General features: G+C 41.8%; 1 protein-coding gene across 1 annotated transcript in view; it reads left to right on the top strand.

Moving 5' to 3' along the window:
• The window catches only part of ETNPPL (ethanolamine-phosphate phospho-lyase), a 61,588-nt gene that overhangs the window by 28,116 nt on the left and 16,602 nt on the right, over nucleotides 1-16,870 (top strand). The window contains exons 4-6 of the mRNA XM_030190800.1: nucleotides 1,730-1,804; nucleotides 6,009-6,102; nucleotides 12,424-12,540. Coding sequence (XP_030046660.1) covers nucleotides 1,730-1,804; nucleotides 6,009-6,102; nucleotides 12,424-12,540 — 286 coding nt within the window. The remainder of the gene's footprint in view (nucleotides 1-1,729; nucleotides 1,805-6,008; nucleotides 6,103-12,423; nucleotides 12,541-16,870) is intronic.

Here is a 16,870-nt window from a genome sequence, read left to right as displayed (position 1 = left end):
AAATTAAAGGAACATTAAGAAATACTTTATATAGAAAGGGTGGTGGATACTTGGAATGCCCTCCTGATGGTGGTGGTGATGATAAACACAGTGACAAAATTAAAAATACTGGCTAATTTAGCCCCAGATATTCAGTGTCAGGCCTTATCAAGGCACAAATATATGGGTCAGCAGCAGTACCCAGAAGTTATGTGGGTATGGCTGATATGCAGTGTTGTAACTGGGCAAAGATTTTTTTTATTTTTGTTACATTTATACTCCGCACTTTCCCACTCATAGCAGGTTCAATGTGGCTTACATATTATATACAGGTACTTATTTGTACCTGGGACAATGGAGGGTTAAGTGACTTGCCCAGAGTCACTGCTATGTCTGCAATCTTACTTGCCTTGGTTAGCTATGCAGGGAGGGGCACTCTAAGCACCTGATATTTTAGGTCAAAAACGAGATGCTATAAGATCAAATCAATAACAATCACAAATAATACAGGACACAGGTCTTATATATAAAGACATGAGCCTCATTTATACAATGGAGGAAATGGACCTCAGAGACCACATATATTTAAAAGCATAGATGAGCAGCTCCGATATGTGCTTCACAGTCAGGCATGCCTAGCGCATGCATACAAGAACTGTGCTTCCACCCTCTTGCTTTCACTTTTACAGTGCACATGTTATTTCAACATCATTTCCTTTGATGGGAGATATGACAAAGGTCTATAAAATAATGAGTGGAGTGGAACAGGTAGACGTGAATCGGCTGTTTATTAGGACTAGGGGGCTCGCAATGAAGCTACAAGGTAGTAAATTTAAAATTAATCAGAGAAACTATTTCTTCACTCAACATGTAATTAAACTCTGGAAATCGTTGTCAGAGAATGTAGTAAAAGTGGTTAGCTTAGCGGGGTTTAAAAAAGGTTTGGATGGCTTCATAAAAGAAAAATCAACAGACCATTATTAAAATGGACTTGGGGAAAATCCACTTCTTATATCTAGGATAAGCAGCACAAAATGTATTGTATTGTTCTGGGATCTTGCCAGGTATTTGTTACCTAGATTGGCCACTGTTGGAAACAGGATACTGGGCTTAATGGACCTTTGGTCTGTCCCAATATGGTAATGCTTATATTCTTATATTTGAGCACCGGAGAGCTAGTTTTCTGCACTGTTCCAGTGGAATGGGGTGTGTGCTGTTGTCTTTACCACAGGAGTTCTGAGAATCGGCCTGTGAGTTTCTGAATCTGTAACAGCCCCAATCCTGACTCTGGGAGTATAGTTATATTGCATAACACTGCCATTGAGGACTCAGTCAGCCCAGCAAGGATATGCAATACTGTTCACCGTCTCGCGGCATAAATGTGTTCCTATGGTTTCTTTGTGGGTGTTGTGGTTTGTTTGTTTGTTTTAAGAATGGGTCAATTAATTTTACTGCAGTGAGGGAGAGGACAGAAGCAGCTGTTTCATTTGGATGTCATGCAGAGCCCATTCTCTGCCACTTAATGTGACTTTGCTCTTCTGATCCATAATGCTCTTTTTCATGATGAAAATAAATGTGTTAAGTTTGTAAGCCACTTTGCAGACTTCCATGCCCTAATTTCATTAGCATGTTTTTCTTACTTGATAGATTTATGTTATGCTGTTTTCCCAATGTTTTGTATTAATGTATTTCCACTTGGAGCTTAATGAAAAGGTGTTTCTAAATTAATTGGAGTTCAATTATTCTCTAGGTCTGAAGCCAATGACCTTGCCTTGCGCCTTGCTCGACAGTACAGTGGCCACCAAGATATAATAACCCTCGACAAGTAAGTCCTCTATCTTAGGATATAATTATAGCCAACAGCTTGCCCAGTATTATTTAGGGCAAAATCTATGAGCTGAACAATCAGATCCACTTTACAGTAAATGCTCTGCTGTTGCAATTATAAATATTTAAAGATTGTACAAATGAATATTTAATCCTAAAACACATGCACATGCTCTGCTTTTATTATGTCATTTAGGACATCTGTAGGTGAGGACAGTAGCTGAAGACTTCTTTGCTAGTTTGCTCTGGCATGTGCTAATTAATGATACCCTGTTCACTGTTTTCTTTCTGTTCACCTGAAGTGCAGGTTTCCAGGTTCCTTGCTTTAGGTGGATGCCTTTGTAGGGATAGCATGATTGTCTGTGCAGCTGTAAAGATACAGAGATAAAGATAGATGACTCAGGTGCACTGACTGCAAAGGTCAGGTTTCTCCAGTACCCAGGAGGTGTTACAGATCATGTGAAAGCTAACCAGGGTTGCATTAAGGCCCACTGATGCCCTAAGCACCACCCATGCTGCCCCTTGGCCCTTCAGTTGCTTAACTGGCAAGACATTAAGAAGACTCAATCAATGCTGAGACATAATTGTTATATGAAACAAAATGATTTATAATGATTACAAAAACACAAAAATTCATGTTGGATAATGGGTGTGGCAAACAGCAGTGAAAGAATTAAGGCCATGATAGCTAAGGGAAAAAAGCTCTGTGGTGCCCCCTCCCCCCTTCCCCTGGTGCCTTAATCACATGCTTATTTTGCTTAATGGATAATCCAGGGCTGATGGTAACTGAAAAAACACAGGGTCAGTGTTCAAAGGGTTTAAGCTCTGAGCTTTGAGATGTGAAGCCCTGTTTTGCATAGGTCAATGAGTTAGAAATCAAGAGGTCCAAGTTGGTTTGGACTCAGTTACTCCTGTTGTAAAATGCCTATATGGGTGCCAGTCAAGGCAAATGTATTTGCTGAGATGTGAAGGGGAACAGCAACTTTAGAAAGTTACACATACAGAAAAAGTGCAAATTTACTTCAGGGCTTTATACACCCAGTGTGCCTGAATGTAATTCACCTTGAGCTACTACTGAAAAGGTGTGAGCAAAATCCAAATAAAATACAACTTATACATACACGAGCCAACATGTATACTCATATGGACCAATTATATAATATATGGGGTCAATTTACAGTTGGTGCCGCTCAGCGTTACATCTGAAATTCAATACCAGGTCATATCCGAGCTCTGCCATTGAATTTCCAGGTTTGCAGAGCTGGCTAAACCTTAGCTGGCTAAGAGCAATATTCAGCACTTAACTGGCTATGGGGTACAGCATAAAGATAGGACTGACTTTTATGTGGTCCTATTTATGTGGTGACCTTGGCTTGTTAAATTCAGCAGATGTGGTAACAGTGGTTATCATATCTGGGATTAAAAAAGGTTTGGACAAGTTCCTGGAGGAAAAGTCTATAGTCTGCTATTGAGATGGACATGGGGAAGCCGCTTCTTGTCTCGGGATAGGTAGCATGAAATTTTGCTAATATTTGGGTTTCTGCCAGGTACTTGTGACCTGGAGTGGCCACTGTTAGAAGCAGGATACTGGGCTAGATGAACCATTTGTCTGACCTAGTATAGCTATTCTTATGTTCTTATGAATATCGGCATTTAACCAGTCAAATATATACTCTGCCCCCAGAACATCCACAAAATAACCTGTTTTGCATTAGGTGCTAACCGGACATTTTTAATGGCACTAACTCGCTAACCCCCGGATTTTATATAGAGTGCCTACAGATCTGTGTCGAAATCCAAGCATATTCTCTAACAATGCGCGTAACTTAATTAGTTTACAAGCCAATCGCTGTTGATAACAGCACTTAGCAAGCAATAATGAGCACTAATTGGAAAAACTTAGAATTTACGCGCACAACTCACTAAGTGTATTCTGTAATGCCTAAATCTAGGCGCTGCTTATAGAATACACTTAGGCGAAAATGTTTTCTGCGTGGATTTTTTAGGTGCCATATTTGTATAACTGCCCCCTGAATCACTGATGGAGACCCCAGGTCTTGAAGCATGTGCAAAGGCTAATGGAAAGCACACGCATACTTTTTTGGAACACCCAAGCCATGCCCACTTGAGATATCTGCATCCCAACCATCTAAACGTGGAAATAGGAGCTTTCTACAATTGCCTTGTACACTTGTATTGGATCTACATGTATAAATGATGCTATTTCTGCATGTATTTGCTTTTAAAATGACTCCTAAATTGGCCAATTGGAAAATTTACTAGAGTGTGGTTCCTAAATTTGTGTTTAAAATTTCACTAAGGGGTCCTTTTACTAAGCTGCAGGAAAGAGGGACCTGCGGTAGCTGCAGGGGCCATTCTTCCTGTGTGCCAGGGCCCTTTTTACCGCAGTGGGTAAAATGCCCCGCCCTCCAAAAATAGCCATGCAGTAAGATAACTCTTTCCACATGACCATGCGGTGTGGATCACTTACTGCCACCTATTGAGGTGGTACTAAGGACTCCCATGGTAATCCAGCAATAACCGGGCAGCACGTCACCGCCTCCCCCAGATCGTCGCCACTGCCGCCCCCTTCCCCCAGGATTGCCGCTGCCAACCTGTCCGTGAATATTCAGCGATCACCAGCTAAGTTTGGTGGCCAAAATGGGCCACCCAAATAGCAGGCTTATATTAGGCTGGATTAAACTTAACCAGCCAGTGCTGAATATTGACTTAGCCAATTAAGTTGAAATTGGCCAAAAATAAACTAGATATTCAATGCCAGTCACTGCAAACAGCCCAGCATTGAATACCTGGGCTCAGCCCTGACCGCGGGAGGCAGCCCAGCTACCTCCTGTGGTCTGAATAATGGGCCCATAAGCCTTTAAGTACCAGAACACAAACTATAAAATTGCATCCAAAATAATATCAAAAGGAAAAATAAAATTAAATGATAAAACCAAAAAGAAGTGCCAAATGCTATTAAGTAGTAAATTTTAAAAAATCAGAGAAAATATTTCTTCACTCAATGTGTAATTAAACTCTGGAATTCGTTGCCAGAGAATGTTGTAAAAGCAGTTAGCTTAGCAGGGTTTATAAAAGGTTTTGGATAATTTCCTAAAAGAAATATCCATAAGCCATCATTGATGGACTTGAGAAAACCCACTGCTTATTTCTAGGATACTGCCAAAACTCCTTGGCCAAACTCTGCTCGCTTCTCAAATAGTCAAAACCAATGTGAAATAGCAGAGGGTATTCAGCGGGATAGCTTAATAGATTAATTAACTACGTGAGGTAGAGTCTCATATAACTGACATGGCTATTTTCATTTCCCTCTCCGGTGAATCTTTGCTCGTGTGTATATTTCAATCATTGACTCTTCCCCCACCTACCTATATCATATCTCTTTCAGGTTTCTCATTGACATGCGTATAGTTATAAGTTTATATAACTTAATGATACCACAACACTTATCTGCTCATATTGGTGTGCTCATAAGCCCCGACAGGTGCCTGTTTCGCAAACTGTGCAAAACAGGCACCGGATTCACCGGAGAGTGAAATGAAAATAGCCGTGTCAGTTATATGAGACTCTACCTCACGTAGTTAATTAATCTATTAAGCTATCCCGCTGAATACCCTCTGCTATTTCACATTGGTTTTGACTATTTCTAGGATAAGCAGCATAAAATCTGTTTTACTGTTCTAGGATCTTGCCAGGTACTTGTGACCTGGATTGGCCACTGTTGAAAACAGAATACTGAGCTTGATGGACCTTCAGTCTGTCCCAGTATGGCAACACTTATGTTCTTATATAGAAAAAAGAAGAATATGAAAAGGGTGACGCAAAAAAAAAAAAAGCCCCCATGATTATAAAACAGTTTACCTTAATACGATTTCATTATACAAAGGTTGCTTTTTGAATAAAAGTTGCTTTATCTGTGGCTACTGTTTGCTATTATGCTGTTCTTTTCTCCAGACTGGGTTTGTATTGAACACTGGGTAACACACTGAAATTTATGCTAATTCAGATACATTTTGAGGAAAATTGTTCCATCTATAATTTTCTAATTATATGCATTTTTCTATGTTTCTCCATTACCATCATGACAATCATTTTCATCATGTATTAAACTGACCATGTGACTGTCATAATACTATGGAGACAAAGGCTTATTTTTACTAGTTCAATATCTGATGTTTTAGTGCCTACCACGGTCATGTCACCTCTCTGATTGACATCAGCCCGTATAAATTTCTTCAGCTCGGGAAGGAAGCCAAGAAGGAGTATGTGCATGTGGTGAGTATATCTTCATCTGCCTTTCACAATCCACCGTTCTTTGACTCCTCTTGGCTCAGCTAAGAACCCAGCCACTTGGTTTCATTTCCCAAAGTGGAAAAGAATCCAAGCCTGTGAGACTCCAAGCTCAATGTATTAACTTGCGAAGTGCTTTCATGGAACGCGTGCATAAAACTCCTGAAAATCTGCAAAAAAAGTTGAAATATTGATATTTTGCATGTTTTTTCCCCAGCAAACTTGCTTTTCTGTGAAAAAATGTGGAGATGTGGGCCTGTCTGTTAGTAAATTTTAATGTGTCATCTTCTATATGTGAAAGTTTAGGTAAATTCATAAATTGTAAGCTGCTGTGATGCAAAAGTATGAATAGTAGCTGATTATTTATTAAATTTTTGGAAAACCGCCTTGTGAAAATGACTTTGCACACCAGATTTAGCAAAACTGATAACTGCTCCTCTGGATGTGCAGATATCTTTCTTCAATTGCCACAGAATCCACATTTATCAGGAAGGTTTGTGGTCCAGTTCATTTGTTTGGGTAGGATGCCCTAACCTGTGCAGAATTCCAAGGGTTAGCAATTGGCCTCAGTTCCAGTCAACCTTCTGGATCTCTGATTTAGAATATAAGAACATTGGGCCCAGTATTCAAGCCCCTCCTACCCAATTAAATAACTCTCAGCTGCCTATCGGGGGGATATTTAGCATCCTTACCTGGATAGTGCTGCTGAATATCCCCTCTAACCGGTGTATTGAAACCGGCTATCTTGTGGGTGGGGGTGGAGGCAGGGCCATTCTTAGCAAGTGCGGGGCCCTGTGCAAGCCAATTTGGTGGGGCCCCATCTTAGCTCCGCCCCACCGTAGCCATGCCCTATCGTAGCCCCACCCTACCCTAGCTCCGCCCCCATTGACAAGATTATTAATTTTTTTAGAAAAACTTTTATTTATGAAATTTCAAATAAAGACAAATGAAGCAAAACTTGTACAGAAAAACTGATTGGAATAAGCACAATGCTATCATAGGAAACCTAATATTAAGCATTGAAAACCCCCCCAGAAATTATTCAGTTCAAGGCTACTACAAACAATTAGGAGTTCTAATTCAGAGGTTCCAGCTTTAGATCGATATATATTTCTCCAAAACCAAGAAAAATCATATAGTTCTATACATACTGCACGTATTAACGTTTGTTCACATATGCATACTCAACAAACTGTGTAGGCATAAACACTGCCTGCTTTTATCAACCTCGGAATCTGGAAGACTAACCTGCTGGATGGAACCATTTAAATTCTTTCATTTATAATGATACCTTATCATCCTTATGCAATATGCTCTGGGGATTTTCCACGGGGTGTAATATGGGGTCTCTCATGCTCTTCGGCACCGCTCCTTACTGGGGTATGCTCACCAGCATACTGCCCGATCCGATGGCTCATGAGCTCCCAGGATGCCTTCGGCATGGGGGTCATCGGTGTTAGGTAGCGATACTGTGGCCAGCGGCGGCATGGTGCGCGGTGGTGCAGTCAAACCTGGCTGACCTGCGTGGTGCTGGCAGAACTTCATATGCCACATGCACTGGAGACGGATGCACAATATAAAAGATTCAACCAGCCATGCGCCGCGGGGCCCCTGTGAGCACGAGGCCCTGTGCGGTCGCACTGGTCACCCCTACCTAAGACTGGCCCTGGGTGGAGTTGGAGGTGGAGTTTGTAGTTCTCCATATAAGTTCCATTCTATTCCCAGTTTTAATATCCCGCAAATTTCCCGACAGGAATCATAGCGGGTTTCAATAAAAATATAGTATGAGTTAAAATTTCATATATCAAACTACTTATCAAATAAAAAAGTTTTCAAGGCTTTTCTAAACTGAAAATAATCTGCAATACCTCGAAGTTGAGTTGGAATTAAATTTCATAACTTAGCTATCATAAAAGCATTTGTACCGAATATTATTAAATGCTGGAAGGTTTAAATTCAAAGAATAATTATATCTGGAAGGCCAACAAGATGATGGATAGTCACTAAAAATATGTGCTCTAATGGACAACTACCATAATAAATCTTATAAATCAAACAGATCACCTTAAAATTAATTCTGGCCCTAACTGACAACCAATGTAGTTCCCTCAACAATGGTGTAACATGCTCGAACTTATTGCAACAAAAAATTAATCCAGCTGCACAATTTTGCAACCTTCTGAATGACTTGATTCCGCTATATTGAGCACTTAGGGATCCTTTTACAAAGCTACGGTAAAAAGTGGCCTGCGGTAGTGTGGGCATGTGTTTCGGGCATGCGCTGGGCCATTTTTTACCGTGGCTGGGAAAAAGGGTTTTTTTTAAGCCCGGGAAATGGGTGTGTGCTGAAATTAAAACTAGCATGCACCTATTTAAGGCCTGAGCCCTTACTGCCACCCATTGACTTAGTGGTAAGGGTTCACGCGCTAACCACGCCGTAACCATGCAGCGCATGCAGAATGCTGATTACCACCAGGAACGCCCCCTGCGGTAGAAAACAGAAAATTATTTTCTACCGTGGGATTCAGCAAGCGCCAAACTAGAAGGTACTGCCGGACGCACGCACTAGCCTAGCGGTATTGCTGATTTGGCATCCGCTACCCAAGCATTAGCCCTCCCCCCACCCCCGTGCCTTAGTGAAAGGGCCCCTTAACTGAATAGGTTAACTGGACAAATATGTGGTTAAGGGGCAGATATGCAGTGCTGTTGCATGGACTGCTTTGAAAAAAAATTTGCTGACTACTGCCAGGTGAACATTTACGCCATTGTGTATTTTGGAGTCATGGTTGAGTATAGATACATTTTTCTGCATCTTCTAAGAGAAAAAAAATGAGTTCACATGATAAGACAGAATGTGGCTGCCATGATGATTGTGGAGGGGTTCGAGATGGGCTAGAGTGACGCCTTACTTCATCACTTTTCATTGGCTAGTGGTTTGGGGTTGTATACAGTTTAAGTTACTGCCATTTCTACCAAAATCTTACCTGGAACAGCTCCAAGTTACATGAAATCTTAGGTTTCCAAGTATGAGCCAGAATGCAGGCTCTTCTCAGAGAGACAGTTTGGGGTAATATTACCCATAATCCATCAATTTTGATTACAAAAGCACAGGACAAGGTCTATATAGAGGAACTCTTTGCCCTTAGAGCTAAGAAATAGTCTTCATATGGTTTGTATTGTCAAGCCTTTAAAACATGGCTTATTGAATGCTGCTATCTATGGGAAGTAATGTTTTATATACTTGGATGTTGCTAAATGATCACCTTTTCTGAAGTATCAGTAATAGCTGGGTGGAACAGGGGAATGGGTGTTTAAATGTGCAATCTGTCCTGAATATGTAAATTGTTAGAATAATCTATCTGTAGGCTATAACTGTAAATGTTACAGAGCCTTTTTTTATGTACACTGCCTTGAACTTATTAACATTAGCAAAATTCGCCCTTTCCTCTCTGAGCACACCACCCGAACTCTCATCCACTCTCTTATTACCTCTCCCCTTGACTACTGCAACCTACTCCTCACTGGCCTCCCACTTAGCCATCTATCCCCCCTTCAATCCATTCAGAACTCTGCCGCACATCTTATCTTCCGCCTGAACCGATATACTCATATCACCCCTCTCCTCAAGTCACTTCACTGGCTTCCGATCAGATACCACATACAGTTCAAGCTTCTCCTACTAACCTACAAATGCATTCGATCTGCAGCCCCTCCTTACCTCTCTACCCTCATCTCCCCTTACGTTCCTACCCGTAACCTCCACTCTCAAGACAAATCCCTCCTTTCAGTACCTTTCTCCACCACCACCAACTCCAGGCTTCGCCCTTTCTGCCTTGCCTCACCCTATGCTTGGAATAAACTCCCTGAACCCATACGCCAGGCCCCCTCCCTGCCCATCTTCAAATCCTTGCTCAAAGCCCACCTCTTCAATATCGCCTTCGGCACCTAACCACTTACCTCTATTCAGAAATCTAGACTGCCCCAATTTGACATTTCGTCCTTTAGATTGTAAGCTCCTTTGAGCAGGGACTGTCCTTCTCTGTTAAACTGTACAGCGCTGCGTAACCCTAGTAGCGCTCTAGAAATGTCAAGTAGTAGTAATAGTAGTAGTGAACTGCTGGTTAAATAGAATGTAAGAGGGGAAGTTATTAAGCTGTGGTAAAGGCTGAGCTTTTACTACACTTTGACGTACCATGGGAATCAGCAAACTGCGATATAACAGTCCTGCAGGCTGCTGATTGCCATGGTAAAGGACTAACTCTGCTTTCAAGCCAGCTCACAAACAGCATTATTCCAGTAGCGCAGGAACATCACGCCTCAATGCCTTGGCCCGATGATCCCAGGCTGGAAACTGAAGGGCCGATGCCGTTCACCCCACCCCCAATGATGCACCATCACCCCCTCTGAAGACATCCACCACCCACCTGATCAAGTCACCTACCTACTGGTGACATCCCCCCCACAAAAGCCCCCCCCCCCCCCCCCCCCCCACCACCACCACCATCTTTCACTGCCTATCCTCAGCAGTCTTCAAGCAGGAGCAACCCCCCAGTCACTCCTGTCCTGCTGGTGCCATCTACAAAATGGCATCCCTAGCACTAGTAGCGTGAGACTGTTTGCACACTGTGGCAAAGAGTGCATGCAATTTGGAAAAGTGAAAGGAAGACTTTGCACCAATCTTACTCCCAAAACATGAAACACAGGAAACTAAACAAAACAATTTTTGGTCTGCACAGCTTACCCATCATAAGTTACTGCACTGCTTAAGCTAATGGAGCAAGTCTAAGACTGCAAAAGTTTAGAGACTGAAAAGCAATAAACAGAGTAACATGAGAAACCACAGAGAAACTGAGACTCATCACTTCAGGGATCAACTGCTTGATACTTCTGTAAAATGTTAAAATGAACAGGGAAGCAAACTGGTTGCAGATAAGATTCCTTTTATTCTTAAGCCAGCGGTTCTCTTCTCAGTCCTTGGGACATGCCCAGCCAACCTGGTTTTCAGGATATTTATTTATTTGTAGCATTTATACCCCGCTCTTTCCCGCTTGATAGCAGGTTCAGTGCGGCTTATAAGGTATGGTACAAAGTATCACAGAGATAACCCATTTATATAGAGTTGGACAGTAGGGTAGACGTGGGGAGAGGATTGGAGTATGGGTGGTGCTAGTGGTGTGGATTAGGTTCACAATTTAAGTTGGGTTGTTTGGGTAGGCTTGTTTGAAGAAGTAAGTTTTCTGCAGCTTTCGGAAGGGTAGGTGTTCTCCATAATGCATATGCATCAGATAGATATGCTTTCAGCGTAGGCTGCATGCAAATCGATCTCATTCATGTTCGTTGGGTCCGATATTCAGCTCTATTTAACCGGTTAACCAGTTCTTAGCCGTTTAAGCACTAATATTCAGTGCGAGATAGCTGGTTATCTCTGCTGAATATTATCGCTTACCCCCAGATATTATACAGCGCGCTGAAATCCAGGCGGATTCTATAACAGTGTGCGTAGCTTAATTGGCTTAACAAGCCAGTCAGCATTGTTAACTGCACTTAATGAGCAATAATGAGCACTAATTGACACGCACAAATCGCTAAGCGTATTCTGTAATGCAAAGCGCCTAAATTTTAACGTGCGCAGGCATAAAGGGGAGTGGTTATGGGCATGGAAATGGGCATTTTGTTGGTGTTCCACAATTTATGCGCATAGGTCTAGAAAATGGCCCAGTTTGCCTAAATCTACGTGCCGGGATTTACATCATGTTTTCGTTGGTGTAAATGGAGACGCGTAATTTTAGGTGCTGGGTTTTCAACTAAGTGTATCTTTTATATCATGCCTAAATCTAGACACCACATATAGAATACGCTCATGCAGAAATGTTTTCTGTGCGGATTTTTTTAGCCGCCATATATAGAATTTCCTCCTTAGTGGCTAACCACTAACTGGCTGTGTAGCACAACTTAGCCAGCTAAGCGCGAATTTTCAGCACTAAACCGACTAAATTGAGCGGTTAAGATAGGCCGCTTAAATAGGAGGCCTATCTTTAACTGCTATTAACAACTGTCTAGCACTGAATATTCGCTTAGCCAGTTAAGTTGCCACGACCAAAACTGAAACGGAATACAGTCCCGGAATTGAATATCCAGTCACAAGTTCTTGGCTAACTGTGCTGCTGAATATCAGAGATTATGCCTATCCTGATAAATCTACTGGTTGGTTGTGTCCTGAGGACTGGGTTGAGAACCGCTCTCTTAATTAATCGGTGTATGAGTGTGCTGCCTCACTTACACAGTGTTTGCTGTCATTGCATGCAGGCTCCCTCTCCAGATATCTACAGAGGAAAATACCGAGAGGACCATCCAGACCCAGCATCTGCTTATGCAGAGGATGTGAGAAGAATAATTCAGGAGGCCCAGAAGAAGGGTCACAAGGTTTGTATCAGAGTAGCAGAGCTAGAGAAGTTGCCACTAAAAATCCAAATGCTGGTAGGGAAGCAAGGAACGCACTACCTCAGAAGTCCCCAAACCTGTCCTGGTGACCTCACAACCAGTGGGGTTTCCACAGTACCCACAATAAGTGTACATGAAATATGTGTGCATACTTTGGAAACCTTAGAGAAACAGCAAAAAAAAAAAAAACCCACTAGTTTAATGGCCTAATTCATTCGGTGTATGCAAATTTAGTTCCTTCACATTCATCATGGCTATCCTGAAAATCTGACTAGCTGTGGGATCACCTGAAGAGTTTAGGAACTACAAACGAAGCTTCAGTCCAACCAACTGCTTTCACAGCAGTGTGCGTTTTGTTCCTTTAAATACACAGATAACGACAAAGAAGTTCACTTTCAGAATATGAACAAAGTGTGCCTGTTTTTCTGCTAAGCGTATGCCTACTTATTTCTTCCCCTGCACAGCTGATGAAGCCAGTCTCAGTTTAGAGATAATAAAATTGCATTAGGTGCATCCGAGTTCTCTTGTCCAACAGTTCCGTGCCGATGACGTCACTGATGACTGCATGAAATCTAGTGCAGAGAAAGATACCATTGTGGCAGCGTGTGTTTCACAGAGTGAAGCAAGGTAGCAGTGCACAGGCGAAAGGCTGGCGTGTGATGAGAGCACAGTGCTAATCTTTCATTCTGCAGATGGACTACAGCCTCTGTTTACTAAGAATTTTTGAAATAGTTATGAAATAATTAAAGCCCTTCAGCACACTGGGACCTGAATATTAAAATGTTATGACAATAGCAACATTGTTCTTAAATTTTTAAGCCACTTGTGTGCAAGCCAAATCCCAGAAATTTCTATCTCCTCACAGGACTGCCTCTGTCATTACTGTGACCCTTCTCTGACACAGCATTATTAGACTGAACGCAGAGCTTAGATTTGAAGGTGAACCAATGATACAATTAAACACAGCTCTTTTTCCCCCTCCACCACTTCCCTATTTTATATTGCCTCCTAACTTACTTCAGTCCAAACATTATAGTGACAGCCCTCTGCCAGGGAGCCCGCATTCACAGGCCCATATCTGACACTAGGAGGCACTTCCCCTCCCCAACCTGTCTGGGGGCTCTGGGGAGTAAATCTCCAGCATCCTCAGCTGACCAGGACAGCAGAGTAATGTCAGGAAGTACTTTTTCATTGGAAGGGTGGTGGATGCCTGAATGCCGTCCCGTGGGATGTGATGGAGACAAAATTGATAACAGAATTAAAAAATGCATGGGATAAACATATGTATGGAAAGAGAATGGAAGCAAAACAAAACTTAGAGGTGCTTAGACGGACTCCAGTAATTAGGAAGTATGACTAGGGCTGAACAGACTTCTATGTTCTGTGCCCCGATTATGGCTAGACACATCTGGAGGCTGGACTGAATGTCTATGGCAACTCCAGTAGTTGGGGAGTATGTCCAGTACCAGGCAGACTTATATGGTCTGTGCCCTGAAAATGGCAAGGACAGATTAAGATCCAGAATATATATATGTTATATTGCAACACAGTGGTTGGGAGGCGGGGCTAGTACTGGGCTGACTTCTACGGTCTGTGCCCTGAAAATGGTAGATACAAATCAAGGTCAGGTATACATATAAAGTAGCGCATATGAGTTTATCTTGTTGGGCAGACTGGATGGACCATACAGGTCTTTTTCTGCCATCACCTACTATGTTACTATGTATATGTGCAAAAAACAGCCACAAAAAGGGGGAAAGAACACAAAGATCCCATGGGGTGGATAGGATAAAAAAAAAAACCAAGAAGTGGGAACTTGATCAGGTTCTTCAAAAAAAGACTCAGGACGCCAAAGTAAAATTAGAGGTGTTTATTCGAGATGGCTCGACATGGTACCATGTTTTGGCACATGTGTGCCTGCCTCAGGAGTCTTGATATGTATACTTGATAATCACATTAGTCCTTGGTGATACGTCTTGTGAAATAAACATGAGCCAGATCAGCTCTTGTTTATTTCACAAGACGTATCACCAAGAACTAATGTGATTATCAAGTATACATATCAAGACTCCTGAGGCAGGCACACATGTGCCAAAACATGGTACCGTGTTGAGCCATCTTGAATAAACACCTATAATTTTACTTTGGTGTCCTGAGTCCATATTGCAGCACATGCCATGAGTTTATGTTATTGGGCAGACTGGATGGACCGTGCAGGTCATTATCTGCCAACATCTACTATGTAACTGTGATTAACCACAGCTTTTTGATGCTGACTTGCTGTGCCATTGACTGATAGAGGGCTAAAGTTTAATGTCCATGGTTCTAAGTTTTTTTTAACAAGTATAATCCCCCCAGATTCTATGTAGCGCGCCTAGAGATCCGTGCCGAACTCCAAGCGTATTCTGTAAGAACGTGCATAACTTAATTGGCTTAACAAGCCAATTAGCATTGATAACAGCACTTAACAAGCAATAATGAGCAATAATTGGCAATAATTATAATTTACATGCACAACTCGCTAAGCGTATTCTGTAATGCACTGTGTCCAACTTCTAACGCACACAGCCAAAAAGGATTGTGGTTATTGGCGGGGAAGTGGGCGATTTGTGGGCGTTCCAAAATTTACACCATGTTTTCATTGGTGTAAATGGATGCACATAGTTTTAAGCACTGAGATATCAACAAAGCGCCGCTTATAGAATACCCTTAGGCGAAAATGTTTTCCGCGTGGATTTTTTAGGCACCATATATAGAATCCCCCCTTCCCCCAATGTGTGTCTGAAACACTGTGCCAAAATGAGGAAAGATATTTCAATAAATCTCTTAAGGAAACAGGCACTATTATAAAGGCTTGTTTTATCAAGCTGTTTTCCCGTAGGCACAGAATGGGAGAAAAGTGTTAGCTTGGTTTAGCTTATTAGCATTTTCTGGACTGCCTTTCAACAACAATGATCAAGGTGCTTTACAATAAAATAATTATATAAAATCATACTTGGAGAGGAGGGCAGGAGGTGCAATAGATGGTGACTATCCTCTGGGGACCTCATGTAGATGAATTGTACACCATCTCAAAAAATTAAAGTTGGAGTCCCTTTTTAAATTTTGGTAGGGAATCAATCTCAACTATGGTGGAGCTTGGAATCAAAATGCAGTATTACGCATAACGTCATAGCGTATAATCAGAACAGAAGGAATGCAAAGTAGGTTTTCTATTTGAGACTGAAAGACATGGGCAGGAAGCATAGGGCAACAGGTATCAGGTTAGAAATTCAGGCGCCGCACACACCTTCCAACACTGCTATAAGCTTCTATACTCAGATGAATTTTCAGTCGCTCGGCTTCTGCAGACAAGCTCCAACTTAAAACCCATGTGCAGGCTGGTGAGAATCAAAGGCACCCATTTTTAAATACTTCAGTCTGTGTTACAGAGTTACAGTTCTAGGTCTCTGTGCACATCACTCAACACTCCTGGTTTAGTTCAGATAATCAGATGGCTCGATGACCTGTCTTTTTGATTTATTGTACAACCCTTTAACTAATGGATAGTTTTTTTTTTCTTCTTGTTTCCTTTCCTTTCTTTTTCCCCTCTTCTTTGCTTATCTTAGGTTTTGGTGACGTTTACCTTTTTACCTACTTTGGGGAGCCCGCGTACTATTGTGCTGTGATATGCCTTTCTGAATGGAGTGTGCACATGGGCATTGTTTCCAGGAAGTGAAAGCACATGGCCTAGTTCCCGTGGACCTGTTGGTGCTGAGGCAGGGGTTACCTGAGCTGTGTGAGAGGCAGTCAGTTCAGTAACAGATTCAGGCTGGTAGCCTTCTATGGTACATAGAACATAGCACCGGTCCCTGATGTCTATAATGCTGAAAATAAGAAAACAAATGTAAGCGTGGCATTCAACTGTGTCAAACCTCCTGACTTTTACTTACTTCATTTTCAATAGCCATTTTCCCCTCCTTTTCAGCAACTGGCAGCACTTCACTTGTTCATGTCTTCTTTTCTTTTTTTAACTTTTTTTTTTGTTAATAACAAAACCACTTCTTAATTAACAGATGGCAGTCTTTCAGCTGCAACGAATGATTGTCATTTGTGATATGTTAAAGTTGTAGTGTGTTCAGGGTTATCAAAATCAGTTTCAATGGACAAATTCTTAGGCAGAAAGCCACAGTTTTAGAGTAATATTTCCCCCTGTCTTTTTTCAGGGCTAGATGATTGGATGAAGTACATTAATAATTGTGAAACGTCAAGTTGAAACTTTTCTGTCACACTTTGGCCTTATACTGTGGCTCAAAGATTCTAGAAGCAGGCT

The sequence above is a fragment of the Microcaecilia unicolor genome, chromosome 2 (assembly GCF_901765095.1).
Source record: "Microcaecilia unicolor chromosome 2, aMicUni1.1, whole genome shotgun sequence".
In the NCBI taxonomy this organism is placed as follows: Eukaryota; Metazoa; Chordata; class Amphibia; order Gymnophiona; family Siphonopidae; genus Microcaecilia; species Microcaecilia unicolor.
The sequence above is the reverse complement of the archived record's forward strand: the minus strand, read 5'-3'. Positions and strand labels throughout refer to the sequence as shown.